Genomic DNA, 16,721 nt, shown 5'->3' with positions numbered 1-16,721 from the left:
TGTGGCATTTGGTACAATAACCCCTGCTATGTTGAGGAAAATGTCTCGCAGAATATGGCATGGCATAATATTATGCAGCGAGAATGAGGGATAGCACACAGATACACTGGATACATAAGATATATGGATGGACAGGAACTTATGGGCTGCCCTGTACAGTGTAGTACAGTTCAAAACAATTATAAGTTAATGAAAATATGCCACCTTGTGTGTGTGTGTATGTATATATATATATTTAGTCATATTAGAAACAGATGTTTCATACCTTTCTGTAAACATAAATAGAAGTGAAGTATAGTTTTTTTTTATTTTATTTTAATTTTGTTATGATTACTTTATGAAGCAATCTGTGAAGTGAAAGCAGGTTCCTTTCATTATTTTTAGAAAAACTGTAGATTTGTGCCAGAAAGCACAACAAGCTGGAGTGTCATTTATCACAATTCATGGACGTACTCTAGAACAAAGGAAAGAACCAGTAAATATTCAAGCTATCAAAACTGTGAAAGATAGTTTAAGTATTCCAGTTTTTGGTAATGGAGATGTGTTTTCACTGAAAGATGCTGATAACCTCTATGAACAGACAGGAGTTAATGGTATGTACAATTTGTAATCTCTTCAAATTCTGAGTGCTCTAGGTCTTTAAGGAGTTTGTTTTAAATTTATAATGATTAATTTTGGATTTTAATATGTGTTACTTTATTAAATGCACTTTTCCTGATAATTACTAGAACAGAAAAATATTGTATAACTTCTATTTTTCTTAACTTATCTAAAATATTTTTAATTTTGATGAATTGCTATGTGTGCTCTATCCTCTATCATTAACAAAACATGTAGCTTAAGTCCCACATTATAATCTAGAAACCTGTTAATCTTGTGAAAAATATAAAGCTATCCTAGTCTTAAAATATATATTTCTGAGATTCAGTGTAGGCAAGCAGCTATCCAATTTTACATAAAAATGTCAAATTTATGTTAATCCTTTTGGGCTGGCTAAGTATATGTAATATACACAAGTTAAGTATATATACTATAACTTTTGATGCAATACATGTATTCTTACAAAATTTGGTAGACTTTAGTAGATATTACAAGTTTTTGTATACAATATAAATCAGATTTTAATGAAGTATTTTTACTAAAGATTTGTTGAAAGTATAGAGCCTGTTTTATTACTAGTCCAAGTGTGCCGTGATTTTCATCTCATGATTAAAAAACCTTATTTATGTATTCTCTAAAACCTCCTAAATACATTTCATAAACTTGTGTTCAGTAAAACTTTATATTTTGTGTGTGTTTTTTTTCTACCGTAATTATATTGGGTCTGTTAACTTGTGTGACCTTGTAACCAGCCATTCTTTTAGAAAAATCTAACAGTCTTAGCTGAAATTGACTTCTGCTTTGCCAGAGTGTATGTTTGGGTTCCCTAGTCTTATTGTTCTCACTATTAAGTAGGAAAAAAGATGATGCATTAACACTGTCAATTCCTTTTACATTCTTAAACACTGCAACCAGATTTTCTGTTTCTCTTCTTTTTCGAAGATAAAATAATTTAGAAATATTAATCTTTCCTCATATGACAACTCCTCCATACCAGGCACTATTATCTCTCCTCTGAACCTTTTCCAATAATTCAATTCCTTAGGAAGGAACCTAAGACTGACCACAAATGTGGTCTAACTAATGATCTATACAATGATATTGTGACCTCTTTAGACTTGTATTCAATATTTCTGTAGATACAACCTAAACACCTGTTTACCACTAGCAACAGCACACTGCTTGGATGGCTTAAGAGATTGATCAATTATTACATCAAGATTCATTTCTTTCATGACACTATTAAGGTTATTCCCATCCAAGTTATAATTGAAATTGTGATCATCCAAAAGCATTATTTTCCATTGATTATAATTAATACCCATCTGCCATTTATTTAATCAACTCTTGAAATGTTCTAAATCTATTTGTAAAGCAGCAGCATTCTGTTCACAGCTAATAATACTTTTGTAATATCTAAACATGGTTGAAGTAATGAATTTTGTTTCTGAGAGCCTGTTGTGGCCCTAGAGCTATGTATTGTATTTGTTCAAAGATATATTTGACAAACTGTACGAAAGTGATGTCATAAAAAAAAATTCACATGGTGTAAGATTTTGTTTAGCTTGAAAAGGATAATTTTATGTTTAATATTATGACACAAATATTCATGTTCACTTACACAAAGCATTAATTTATCAAAGGTCTTAGATTATCTTTAGATTGATAAGAAAATATTTTTTACATTTGATTATTTGGAAAAGTGGCATAAAGATTATACAAATCAAAAGTAAATTATTTTGGCATAAAAGTCTTTAAATTTATACCAGCTCTATTTCTAAAGTTTTACAGTATTTGTTTAAATGCTTTGTAATGTACAGGGTAATGATGAAACACGTACCACAATGATTTCTTTAAGTCCTGCCTTTGCAGCTGTTTGAAATGTGCTCATTGATAACATGACAAAATGTCCTGTTTTTTACCCATGCTGCAGTTATTTCCACACATTTTTCCAAAATTAATTACACACAAACCAATTAAGATAACAACAGAAGAGAAAAAAATTACTGAAACAGAAACATGATTTAAAAATCATATTATGCAATAATTTCTACCGGAAGAATTGCTAAAAATCTACAATAACATTGGATAATAAATGTTATTGTAATTATAAATAATAAGCAAACTACAAAATACTTCTAGAACCAATTTGCCATAGGTAATCAATTGTTACCCATACTGTTAGTGAGGTTTTTGATTCAATTGTTACCCATACTGTTAGTGAGGTTTTTTGATTCTTAAGAAAGCATGAAACTCAGGTATGTTGTTATGGTGGAAAGTGATATTTTGCATCACACTATATTTGAGATGCTTAACAGTTGGAATTGATATAATTCTTACTTTTAGATTTTTACTATACAGGCTATGGACCTCTGTTTGCATGATGACTTATATAATTTGGGAATTGAAAAAAAATATTATTATTAAATTTTTAGAATGTATATGAAAAAGTATGTAAACCTTTCTTAAGAGCTTTACAATTGTTATGTTCTATGTAGTTTCAGTTATCTTTAGTACATTCCTAAAAATTTGGATCTTTGTTTATAAAAAGTTTTCAAATAGTCATTGCCATCCACATCAATGTTACTGATGTTGATAAGAAAATAAATTAAAGTGATGATTGATATTAAAAGTTAAACAACAGAACTTTATGTAACTTTTCATTAATTCTTTGTCAATGACTATTTTACATTTTTAATTTCTTTTTCGTGTAACTTTACTGTTTGAGTATGTGATCGGTTTCTATGATTATTGTTCATGTAAAAAAAAAAGTCTGACTACAGATTCTTATTTAACCAGTTCCTTATACTTTTATCATTAAATGAACCTGTTAGGTAATCCTTATCATTTGTGGCTAGTAGTAGTTGTTTCAGAAGGCTGAAGTGATTACAAGTAGGAAGTAAGAATTAGTTTGCACACTTCAGTGGTCATTATGGTATCTACATATAGTGTAAGGTATTATGTAACACTCAGCTTTCATAACATATTTATCTTCACTGACACTTATAGCTTATCTTCAACAACCAGGGTTTCATACTTACTTATCTAAACATTGGCCTGATTTTTTCTTGCATGCTCCAATCATGGCATTATTTGTCTCATGATACCCTGCACCTATTGTATATAATTGAATATAAGCACCTCATTAAGTTAATTTTATCACTTTTTCCCAACAAAACATTACTAGTGGGTTTTCCCGTAGTATTATCATTCAGAGATACTTTGAATTTTATCTTTTATCTTGTTAATTTTCATAATAATAATATTGAGAATTAAAATTTTCTTTTTCTTCTTCTGATCAGCAAGCTGATTATGATATGAATTTCTGGATTATTAACATCTAGCATGACACAACAGTTGAAAATGGGGATCACTCTCAGTTGAGATTGTTAGTGCTCTTATTCATAGTGATATGGAGACATATAATCAGATCTGTGGTAGTCCTCCAGGAGGCTCTAAAACTCTCTTGTTCCTTGTATTCTTTTCCCTAAAGTCCTATTTCTTCCTTTTTGCTGTGACTATAAAATAACTGATATGTTTGCTATTGATACTTCTTGTATTTTATACATGTTTTTATATTATTTGTTATCCTGCTTGCACTTTTCTCCCAAAAATGTCTGTAGCTCATGAATGGAAAAGGGTATTCACTTTTAGTTCTCCTTCTTCTGTTTCTCACTTATATTTTGCTTCTGTTTCTGTTTGTTTTCTCTGTCCCACTTATGAGGTTCACTTTTATTGGATGGCACTGTTCTTTTTCACAGTTCACACTACCATCTATTTATTCTATGGAATTAATTTTCATATGATATTTTCCCCATTACCCTCAAAGAATGGTTACAGAAGCTTATCTATTTAGCCTGTGCCTAATTGGCTGTAGACTCAAGCTGACTCTTTTAGATCTTCTCTCACCAAATCTGACACTTTAATGTCTGTTTGGTTGCTCATTTCTGTCATTTGTTAGTTGAGTTCATGTGGGATTGTGATTGGGATGCTTCCTCTACTTTCACATCACCTTTATCATATGGTTTTCTCTTCTTCTTCATGATACCAACTTGCTTCTTTTGCCATTCTACATCACTAACTAACTCTGAATGGGTAAGTTTTTTTTTCTAACTATTTTCCCTTTACAGTGGCTTATGTTTATATCTGGGGAACCTACTTAGAAGTGAGTGATACATGTTTAGGTGTACTTAACTTTAAACCTGCACCATGTGACTTTTGAGGTCTATAACACTTACTTATAATATGGGATGTTCCACAAAACTGCTTGAATGGAGTTTCTCAAAGTTTTTTGTTTCATAAATAATATATGTTCCAGACTGTCCCAACTTATGAACTATCAGGAGTAAAGCAGTATTGGGATTGCTACCCATCCCTGTAGTCCTAGTTGAATAAACTGGGACTGTGCTTCTTTTGAAAATAGGGTTTTTGTGGTTGCCTATTGCACAGTTGTAAAATGTATTTCTCTAACTCCTCACTACATTTTCTCTCCTCCCCCCTCTTCTGTTGGAGTGCGAGAGTCCTTGCCACCTACCAGTTCTTAGCCACTGGGCTGGTGGATCATGAAAGCTTCTTCTTACATGCAACAACTACCACTTAGTCAAGAAAAGGATGGTGGTGGCATTTTGGTGTAAATAATGTGTATTCTTCTCCTCCAATGGGCTGGAAATCACAAACCCAGTGTCACCTTGTTTCTCCAGTTCAGTGGCTGCCTGGATGTTAGTTCTGGGACAAGCATCATCATATATGCAGTTGGTAGGAACTGTCCTCCCATTATGGACTGGAAAAAAATTCCCAGTATCACCTGGTTTTGAACTGGAGTTTACCCATCACATTTGCATTTTCCTTTCCTACTATTGCTAAAATATATTGGGTTCCTGGGTAACTTTGCATTGGATATGTACTGGGTCTGCATATATGTGCCCTGCTTAGGTTACTGGCATGGAAGTTTTCCCTTCTGCATCTGGTCTTAAGATAAAGATGATTGGGACCCTCCTCCTACCATGAACTAGAAAACATACCTGATACCACCTGGTTTTGACTCACACAATGAGAATGTTTTAACATATCCTAGCCACGTAACACCATCTCGTGTATCCTTTTCCAAAATTAGACTTGCATCCCTTCTGCCTAGCTTGGTGGCATGCATATTTACAAATGAGGTGTGGTTTCACACAGGTTTGACTATATTTTATGATGTAATATTCCATGAGTCCCTCAACCATTTCATTGTAAGATTCTAGCTATTATGTTAGTGTTAGTCAGGTATCATATTTAAAGTTTACAGTTTCCAGTATTAAAAATATATTTCCAATAGATGCCTATCTCCTCACACTTCCTACCCATTCTCTCTCCACTTTCAGTGCATCTTATTTTGCCTAATCTTGAAGTGATATCTATGATCCAAAATATATATATAGAAATGGTCAGCTGTTCTAGGAAAATGTATTAGTGTGGTAGAGATTTATTTCAAGCTCATTTGCATGCTTCAACATAGCTATACCAAGCGTAATCATGTGAAATTAGGTGGGAGCCCCTATAGTTAATGATGCGTAAAATTTGTGAAAGTAGAGATCAATATCTATCAGAAATACGTTTTCAGTGTTGGAAAATATTGCAGCTTGTTTGTAGGTGTAGTGTCAATTGACTTCTATAGTATCCAACAATGTTAGTGACACTTATTAATAATGTTAACGTGTTAAATGTTTCTTTATACATGTATGTGTAATTTAAACAAGAGGACTTTCTCAGGATCTCACAGTCTTAATGACATGCATTCTTAGACTAAACTATCAGATGTTTTTGACATATGTTGGTGTAATATCACCTAGAGGACTTAAGAATTCAAAAATGTTAATGACAGATATTGTGAGACTAAACTTTAGTTTGCGACATTAGCTACAGGACTTCTTCAGAATCCAAAACTGTTAACAGCTTCTGTTATTAAACTGTGAAATGTTCACTTATGTATGTAATTGTAATGTCAGATAGGGAACTTCTTCAAAATCAAACTGTGTTAATAACAGGTTCTTTCAGATTAAACTTTGAGATTTTATTTTATACATGCCATTTTAATGCCAGCTAAAGGACTTCTTCAGCATCCAATGAAGTTAATGGCATGTATTCTGAAAGTAAATCATGAGGTTTTTTTTAAATTTAGGTGTAATGTTAGCTGGATAACTCATGGAGGATAACTTCAGTATCCAACAATGTTTGGAACAGATACTTGAGATGGTTATTCATACATGAAGGTGTAATATTAGTTTATATATTTTCAGAATACCAGAATGTTAATACATAAATTCTGAGGGTTAATTGTGATGTATTTATTTATACATATAGGAGTATTATCAGCCAGATATGATTTCATCAGAGTTCAACAATGTTAATGACACATATTCTGTGAATGAATTAAGTTTGAGATGTTTACTTGTACATGTAGGTGTAATGCCAGTTAAAGAAGAGTTCTTTAGAATCAAAATGTGTTAGTTGTAAGCATCCCTAGATTAAACTGTGAGATATTTTTATACATTTGAAGATTTTTTCAAAATCCAAAAGTGTTAATGGCAAATATTCTGAGATAAACTATAGCTGTTTTGTACACATGTAATACCAACTAGAGGGTATTTCAGGATACAGCAATATCAATGACAGGTATCTGGAGCTTAATGTGTGATATTTTTGTTTGCAAACATTGGTTTAATGTCAAGCAGAGGACTTCTGGATGACTTCTTGAGTTTCCAAAAATGTTAGTAATGTGTTTTATGAGAGTAAAGTCTTAGATCTTTGTTTATATGTATGTAATCTCAACTGTAGGACTTCTTCAGAATTTTATAATGTTAATGACATATTTTCTGAGACTAATCTGTGAGATTTTTTTTTATTGATGTAGATATAATATCTTGTAGATGAGTTTTTCAAAATTCAACAATGTTAATGAGAGGTATTCTGAGACTGAACTGGGAGTTGTATATTTATATATATGTAAGTGTAATATCAGGTAGAGGACTACTTCAGAATGAAAGTGTTAATTACAGATATTATTAGAGTAAATTATGAAATAATAAATAAACTTAATATTCCACAAATTGTTTAATATCAAAGTCTAAGGTTAAGAGAGGTCCAGTTCAACCTACACTTTGATCAATGTGTGTATTTGGGTTATACTGGGTTTGGAGAATTACATTCATCATCAATAGTCCTGTACACAAGTTAACCAAAGAGAGATAAGCTAGACCTATATCATAGTGAAAAGTATCAAATGTGCTTAATGTTTGTATATACATGTAAGTGTGATGTCATCTGGTCTACTACCTCAGAATTAACTGTGTTAATTACATATGTTAAACAAACTGTAAGATGTATATTTACACATGTTAGTGTAATTTCAGCTAGAAGACTTCTGTATAATCCAAAAATGCTAAAGACAGGTATTCTGTGAGATGTGCATTGATATATGTAGGTGTAATGCCAGATGGAAGACTTCTTCACAATCCAGCATTATTAGTGACAGATACTCTGAGACTAAACCATAAAATGCTTGTAAATGTAGGTGTAATGTAAGTGGACAACTTCTGGAGGATATCTTCAGCATTCAGCAATGTTAGTGACAAGATTAAACTTGGAGTTGGTTATCTGTACATGTAGGTGTAATGTCTTCCTGATAGCACTACTTCATGATCAAACAATATTAATGACAGATATTCTTAGACTAAACTGTGAGATATTTGTTTATTCAAGTAGGTGTAATTGTCGAGTAGAAGAGTTTTTTTGAATTCAGAATGTTAATAACAGAAATTCTAAGACTTAAACTCTCAGATTATAATTTCTACATGTAGATGTAATGTAAGCTAGAGAACTTCTTCAGGATTCAACTATGTTAGTGTTAGGTATTTTGAGACTATACTGTGAGGTGTTTGTTTACATATGCAGGTGTAATGTCAGCTAGAGGTCTTCTGCAGAATCCAGCTTTGTTTGCTGGCTATCACTATACCCCTAGAGATTGTGTACAAGATTGGCTGGACATTTCATTGAACCTTGGGACCCATTTCACCAGCTTCCATCACCATCTGATGTACATGCTGGAAAAAATCATGCCTCGTCCTGAACGCAGAGTTTTCAATACACTAAGCAGCACAGCTGCTGTCTTGGATTACCTTCAAATGAATTATGATTTTTGTTGACAATCATAAAATGTTGTGTGAGTACTTATTTCTGTTTTTTTGGATGTATGTTTGATTACAGTAGTGTAGCTCCTTAGTTTGAATACCTGTAGTGGGAATGGCACATGTATGGCTCCTTTTGTAGGCTTTGTGCTCACCAATAAACAAAGAAAATAGTAATGGGATAAACAGTTTTATATTTAATCTGTGAGGATTTTAAAGTTTTAGTGAAATGGCCATGTAATATAAAGTACTTTAGTAATTTTTTCCAAACTTACACTAGTTAAATTCAGACACTTTTTTACATGTGAACAGAACTATTGCATTAACAATACATACATGATAAAATATTACAAGTGCTATATAGTAATATGGTAAATACTATTTAAAGATAATTTTAAGTTATTGAAGAAGGAATTTTTTTAAATTTATGAAATTTCACTTTATTTATAAATTATTTATTTTCATAATTCATGAAAACAATCAAGCTGGTTAAATCTGAGTAAAATTAAAACTGGTACAGTTACTACTATATTATAACCACTTAAAAGTAACTTCCTTTTAAATATTGTTGTTTAGAATGTTAAGATATTGAAACACTCACTTTAATAGCTAAGTTCTTAGAATATTCTTTGTGGATAAAAGTCTTTATATTTTGAGTGTTTCATTTCAACTCTAGTGTTATATTTAAATCAGGTTTTTTGGTTTCTAATAATTGAATTGTTATATTATATTTTAACAAAGTTCTTGCATGACAGGACTAAGGTAACTTACTGAAATGTGCTTAAAGATTCTTAATGGTGCAAAATTATTAAAACATTTTTTTCAGTAATCTATGATGACAGGCATTCAATTATTTAAATTAAATAAACAGAACTGGAATTCATATCTATCCTGTAAAATTGCCAGATGCTTTGTAACTGTGTGTCTGCATGTAAATGATTACACCATGTAACAAAATTTTTACTGTTTCTTGTTCCAGGGCAGAAAGTATTATTTCCCAATTGCTTATGCCTAAAGTAAATGGAAAAGACCTATTTTTCTCTTCAAACTACAGCAAAATGGGCTACAGGATGTCCCTGAAACTCCATATCCTTGATGCTCATCTTGATAAATTTAAGGAGAACATGGAGCATACTCAGAGGAGCAAGGCGAGTGTTTTCACTGGATATACTGGACTTTGAATGCCACTACCAAGGAGTGTATAACGAAAACGTGATGGGAAACAAAATTTGGGGGCTGATACATGAAAGTGATTTACATTACAGTTGCAAATCTTGAAAAACTACTCACTTCTAAACATTTTTTGTATAACTTTAGTATAAATACATGTAAATTGTGATTCATATGTTGTTTTATTCAGACCTTAATGTAAATGAAAAATGTGCAAATTTGCAAGTTTCATTATCCAGGTCACAAAAGCATAGTTTGAAGGGAATAATGGCCATTTTCTGTACTTTTACAACATAAGCAATAAAGAAATAACACATACTATCCAGGAACAAAATTTGTGTTACATAGTGTTATTCAACATATTATTAAAGTATATCTGTGGAAATTAACAGAAGTGTGCTCAACAAAGTCATTTATATGTGTATATAAATAATTGAAAATGGTTATTCAGCATGTTCATTTCAAGACAATACCTCAGCTTTTCACAAAGAATAGCTTGGTTCTTTCACACAACAAGCTATTCTGTTTGCAGAGGAATCTATCAGAAATGCACTTTCAGTTATGGAAGATGTTACCTTTAAGTGTGGGTTTCAATCATTAAAATTTAAAGTGGTTGCTCACCTTATTCATGCAAGTGTATTGGTAATCACAAGCCATTACTCAACTTATTAATGTGTGTTTATAAGTCACCAAAAATAGTTACTCAACATGCTCATATAAATGTGTATAAATAATCAAAATACTTTTACTTAACATGTTCATGTGAGTTTGTGTATGTAAGTAATTAAAAATGGTTACTCAACATATTTATGTGAGTGTGTTTGTATAAATCATCAAAAGTTAACATTTTCCAAAATTGAAACCTTCTTTTGCATACAAATTCAGTGCTGCCCTCTGTATTCAACCTTTCTTGCTCTCCACTAATCTTGAGGCTCCCACCTAATCACATAGCATGATATTGCTATATTGTTGCATGCAAGAACTCTACTGGTAGAGTGTGACACTACCTCCAAGCACAAAACTCCTCCAATACTGATTGTTGACTCATAATTTCAATATTGGACAAGAAAAAAAAAAACATCCTAAAAGTGGAGAGAATAGGTGGGAAGTGTGAGAAGATGTTAGTAATTGTGAAAAATACATTTTCTGTGTTTGAAAATGTTGACTTCTAATATGATATATAAATAACCCCCTCTCAACTGTAACTAAAATTCCACATTGAAGTGGTGGAAAGGCTAGTGCAAAAATTTACATAGATGAGCCACTTTTAGGAAATTCCTGAAGGGAATCCCCTGAAGTGCAACATCCTGTACCATGGGAGACTGCACCTGGTCTGTACACACTATATCTAGAAAGAAGGATTAAGTGAAATGTCACAAGAATGGGAATAATATACAAGCACAGAACCTACACTAGGCTAACGGAAGAGCTATGTGATAGGTCAACTTCAGTCCAATACCAGGTGGCGCCAGTGGTGAACTGTAGTACATGGTCAGAAGACTTATCACCGTACTCCTTACAGCAGCTAGGAACTGGTAATAATATAAGTCACAGAGTTTTTCAATTTGACACAAGGCTTAAATTCACGAACAACGTTTCAGTTGAAATGTATCTTAGAATGGTTGCTATGGGTATTAACACTTTTATTAATAAGGGGAGAACAACGTTTCCACCTTCCTAGGTCATCTTCAGCCATTCTGAGATATATTTGTATTTCAAGTGGGTTTCTCGTAATCAAGAATTTCAGTAGAAACTTCATACAGAAAATTCTGAGTAAAATGCAAATATTTGGGAACAAGGTGAATAGTTTCAGCTGGTGAAGTTTATTTAATAGATTAAACAGTGACATGGGTGATGACCCCCAGATTTCCTTGATTTTCTCTGTGAATCGCTTTCAGGTGTTCCAGTTCTTTCTTTAAGTTCTCTGACACATCAACATTAAACTTATTCACTGTATATGAAAGTATCACAATAATGACTCACCTGTATGTATATCCACATAATGTTTCACTTGTCCAAATGAGCTTTGCAAGCCTTGTTACTCACAAACAGTTGAATAGCTTCATCATAATTTAATTTTCTTGCAAGGGGTGCTTACAATGATAGTATTCCCAGACTTGATAGTCGATCTTGACACACTGTTGACCTCAGTACATTTTTTATGATCGCTCTGCCCCAGCAACAGTGACTGGTAGGATACAGAAAATTCTGAGTAAAATGCAAATATTTGGGAACAAGGTGAATAGTTTCAGCTGGTGAAGTTTATTTAATAGATTAAACAGTGACATGGGTGATGACCCCAGATTTTTTGAGTGAATCGCTTTCAGGTGTTCCAGTTCTTTCTTTAAGTTCTCTGACACATCAACATTAAACTTATTACAAATGATATGGACTTGCTTATGAACTTCTCCAATATTAAGACTAGTGTACTTCCACAAAACACTAAATGTCGTATCCAACTCCTTTACTGTCTCAAAGCGCCTAGTCATGTTTGCAATGATGCAATTCAGAAGAACATAGAAAACATTATTCTTGAAATAATCTTCGGTATTTAATAGTACCACCTCTTCACTCAGCGACTCGTCCGCAAACTTTTTCCGCACTTTACGCCTTCTGGCTATCAAAGGTGGGATTATACCAATGTAGGCAGCCATAAGTTTGAGTTCTAGTAAAATTGTGTCCCACTTCTCTCTCAGATTTCTAAGGTTGTCCAGCAGACTTTTTATATGCTTAACCTCTATGTTAAGAGTTGCGTCTCTGGCTTGTAAAACTTTGTTCCGGAAATCAATTGTAGTTAGAACTTCCAACAAAATGGATGACATGAGGATGCACTCAAATGAACTGATATAATCCTGAATGCCCTCGAGATCCGATCTTGTTTATGCCGTAAGATTCAGTTACTGCATTGTGTCAATGGCTGCCTTTATGCCTGGCAGATGAACTGCAAAGGGCCGAACACTATCAACTCTCGCAGACCACCATGTCTTCCTTCAACATTTCCCATCGTTGCAGGCTGGAGCTAAACAGGTTTTAGAGTTTTTGGATAATGCCACAGAATGGACAAATTTCAGCAGCATAGGTGCCACATAGATGTAAGCTGTGACAAGCACATGGTGTGTATGTGGTTAGGGGGTTGTCTTTCAGAATATGAGCTTGATCATCTTTGTAAGATCCACTCATGTTGTTGCCATTGTCATAACCTTGTTTACAGGAGTCTGCAATTGGTATACTGTGCTTCTGTAAAACGTCGTGAACCAATCACGAAATTGCTTCTCCTGTCTTTTTTATTACAGTCTACAAACTCAAGAAACATTTCTTTTATTTCATACATGTCAGTCTCACTGTTGCAGAGGACATAACGAAGTATAAACAGTTTCTTCAACGTGTGCTGAGTCAGGAGTTGCATTTACTAGAAGAGAAAAATACTTGGTAGTTTCTCACTTACTTAGGATTGCCTTAGTCACAGTTTGAGCTCAGCAGTTGATAAACTTATTCTGATTTTCTGGGGAAAGGTAATGAACTTGCAGCCTAGCCTTATTGGTCTGAGAATCTTTCACCTTGCATAGATGTTATTTGAGAAATGGATCATAATAACTAATCAACTCTAAAATACTCAGGAAATTGCTATTCCTGAGGTTTCCGATAGGATGGCTCCCCCCCCCCCCCGAGCGTCAAACCTCTTTCCCCTGAGCACAATGTTACATCCAGAATTCTATGCAGTATTTGTTTTCGTACAGCTACCTGGTTCTGAATGACCTGGAAAAGTAGTTGGCCAACCATTGACTTAGATTTGATATTCTTCTCCATGTTTCGTCATTTAGCATAACACATTTTATGGTTTACACTGTTTTGATGGTCAAGAATCGTGTCATGGAATTTTTTTCCATTTATTGTAAGTGAAAAACATGGAAAACAAAATTGTGATTGCTGCATTTGCTCCAGACACTTTCTGGAACAGTTTCCCCTTTCTTCATATTAAGAAGACTAATAGGAAGTGAATGTTCTGATGCATCGTCGGGAAAATAGGAAAGAAGTTTTTTTCCGGACCTAGCCTGACTGCCTCTTCAACTTCAGTGACGGAGGAATTTTCATTTTGTAGAATCCCTATGTCAAAGCCCAATGACTGTGTTTCTTTCAAACACGCCTGTTCTTCAGAAACATTGCTTTCCTGACTAAAAAAAAATTGTTTCTGAAACTATGTTTTGATTACCTTCTCCAATATGACTGTTTTTTACATTATCGACCACTGTAACATCTCTAACTTTCGTTGAAAAGCCTGGACTTGTAAGAGTTTGCTGACCCCGTTTTTATTTTTTACCCTTGCAGCCCTTTCCTTTCGTTTTTGTGCTCCGGATTTATAATGGTAATCCATGATCACCAACTGAAAAAAAAGTGGACAAATTCTAGGACACCTACAACACTACAATTTATATATGCAATTCATGAATACACCTTATCATCAAGAGTATTTGTTTTTTGTTTAAAGTGGATAAACTTTAAAGAACATTTGTTATTGTGAACAATTTTTCGACCGATTATTAACATTTTAAAGTAGCCGATAATAAAAACCAGCCTGTTAATAAATCCGCAAGTGATTGCGGCCCTATGTTCCTACATGGAATCGAGAGGCAAAATAATAATAATAATAATAAAAGTATCCGACCAATCCACTCTATAGCAAACTGGCAATTAGCGTAGTACCATAAAATATGTTGCATTATTTACAGAGCCTGTTGTATATGTCTCAGTAACTTCTGCTGATTATTGAACGAGGGCAAAGCCTCTTTTTTTAATAACTGCGGGTCACATCCCCTAACATAGTATTAAGTATCTTTAAGATACTCAGTAACTGAGACCCCTACAAACAGAATAAACTCGGGCCTTTATTTTTACTCCTTAAGGCAATTTTACAGTTCGTACAAGCTAAGGGAAATAAGGTACACCGGTTCCTCAAGTCAGATTTTAGGGAAACCCAACCTCCAAAGTGATAAGAGATACATAATAAAATTAAAACTTAAAATTTCGAGACCCTACTTAAAACATTCCTAAGGGTCTCCATGACCGAAGTTACGGGATGCAGACCTGTTGTCCGTTTAGAAATTTCAAGAAAAGGCGTAGTTTAATAGACATAAAACTTTAGATATGTTAAAAATTATGGCTTGGAAGATATTCAGCAATTCCCCCAATTAAGTTTGAAAAAACAATCGAACAGTCGAAAACCAGATTTTTTTTGCGTTTTTTCTTTGAAAAGATCTATTTATAGACCACAGGCTGTACATGGTCTCATGCTATGAATCTCCGTACCAAGCTTAACAGATGTTTCGTTTTATTTTCTTCTTACGGTGATTAAGCTCTGGGTAAAAAGCTTTTTGTAAATAAAATAATTTTGTTTTTTTGGGAGACATTTTAAAATTTTAAAACAACATACACTGATTATTTCGTTCTTTTTTTGTCATAATACATTAATTCTAGGCATACGTTAGTGACAAAACATACCACTACTTGTGATACGGTGATACCGTATAGCATTACTAGTTCTAGACCAAGACTTGATTAATACTCGAGGTTGGGAGGACCATTACTTTGCCAATTGTGAGCTCCATCCTTTACAAAGTGCTTAAGCCAGATTCGATGTGCAATTTATTTAATTTAGCTTTGGAATCATCAGGTCCCACTCAGTGGCCAAGATTTGCCCGACAAGAGGGGTCAAGGGCCCTGTTTGTGTATGTTTCGGCAGTCGGAGTTACGAAAAGAGAGAAAACAATGACTGATAAGCTTAGTTCTGAAAATCCAATGGGATACAGAACTTGGCGATAAGAAAACCCTTCTTGAACATAAATTTTTAAACCATAAATAAATAAAATCATACAAATTTGAACATGGGTTCGATGAAAATGTCAGACTTGTTGCTGATCTTTTGTTTGTTTTTAATTTCGCGCAAAGCTACACGAGGGCTATCTGCGCTAGCTGTCCCTAATTTAGCAGTGTAAGACAAGAGGGAAGGCAGCTAGTCTTCATCACCCATCGTCAATTCTTGGGCTACTCTTTTACCAACGAATAGTGGTCTTCACCGTCACATTTTAATGCCCCTACGGTTGAAAGGGCGAGCATGTTTGGTGCGACGGGGATTCGAACTCGCGACCCGCCGATTACGAGACGAACGCCTTAACCACGTGGCCATGCCGGGCCTTGTGAAAGTAAAAGTAAACAGGATGTAACACATTAGTTATGTGCTCTGCTCCTTCTAAACTTTATCCTGTAAGGTTTTTCTAGCCTAAAACACAAAGATGAGTACCAGGATTTAAATAGTATCAGGTTGCTGGCACCAGAACTTAAGCATCTGTAATCATGTGGTTTGGGCAGTTGAAAATTATTTATTCTTCGCAGCGTGTTATCATAGGCATTTATTTTCTCATTAAACCAAACTTTTAATTATTTCTAAGCTCACGGCAATTAATAAGTTTAAATCTATTGGTTATAAGTTTAATGGGAGTCCACCTCAGGTCAGTGAAACATTAAATAACTCAATTAATTTCAAAACGAATCTAAACGATATTCATTAAACAACATACGTATAAGTAGCACAGTGACATGCTTGATATTCATTAAACAACATACGTATAAGTAGCACAGTGACATGCTTGATATTCATTAAACAACATACGTATAAGCAGCACAGTGACATGCTTGATATTCATTAAACAACATACGTATAAGTAGCACAGTGACATGTGCAGGGGAGTGGGCTCATATCCCTACCATTATGCCTCAAAAGTATCCTTTTTG

At 33.7% G+C, this 16,721-nt stretch overlaps 1 protein-coding gene across 3 annotated transcripts in view; it reads left to right on the top strand.

Moving 5' to 3' along the window:
* Nucleotides 1-10,329, top strand: part of Dus4 (Dihydrouridine synthase 4) — a 41,332-nt gene extending 31,003 nt beyond the window's left edge. For all 3 annotated transcript variants that reach the window (XM_076495532.1, XM_076495533.1, XM_076495534.1), the window contains 3 exons: nucleotides 385-593; nucleotides 8,533-8,800; nucleotides 9,745-10,329. In XM_076495532.1, coding sequence (XP_076351647.1) covers nucleotides 385-593; nucleotides 8,533-8,783 — 460 coding nt within the window. In that variant the 3' untranslated portion in view covers nucleotides 8,784-8,800; nucleotides 9,745-10,329. The remainder of the gene's footprint in view (nucleotides 1-384; nucleotides 594-8,532; nucleotides 8,801-9,744) is intronic.
* Nucleotides 10,330-16,721: the final 6,392 nt, after the last annotated feature.

This window comes from Tachypleus tridentatus, chromosome 3 (assembly GCF_004210375.1).
Source record: "Tachypleus tridentatus isolate NWPU-2018 chromosome 3, ASM421037v1, whole genome shotgun sequence".
Lineage (NCBI taxonomy): Eukaryota > Metazoa > Arthropoda > Merostomata > Xiphosura > Limulidae > Tachypleus > Tachypleus tridentatus.
The sequence above is the reverse complement of the archived record's forward strand: the minus strand, read 5'-3'. Positions and strand labels throughout refer to the sequence as shown.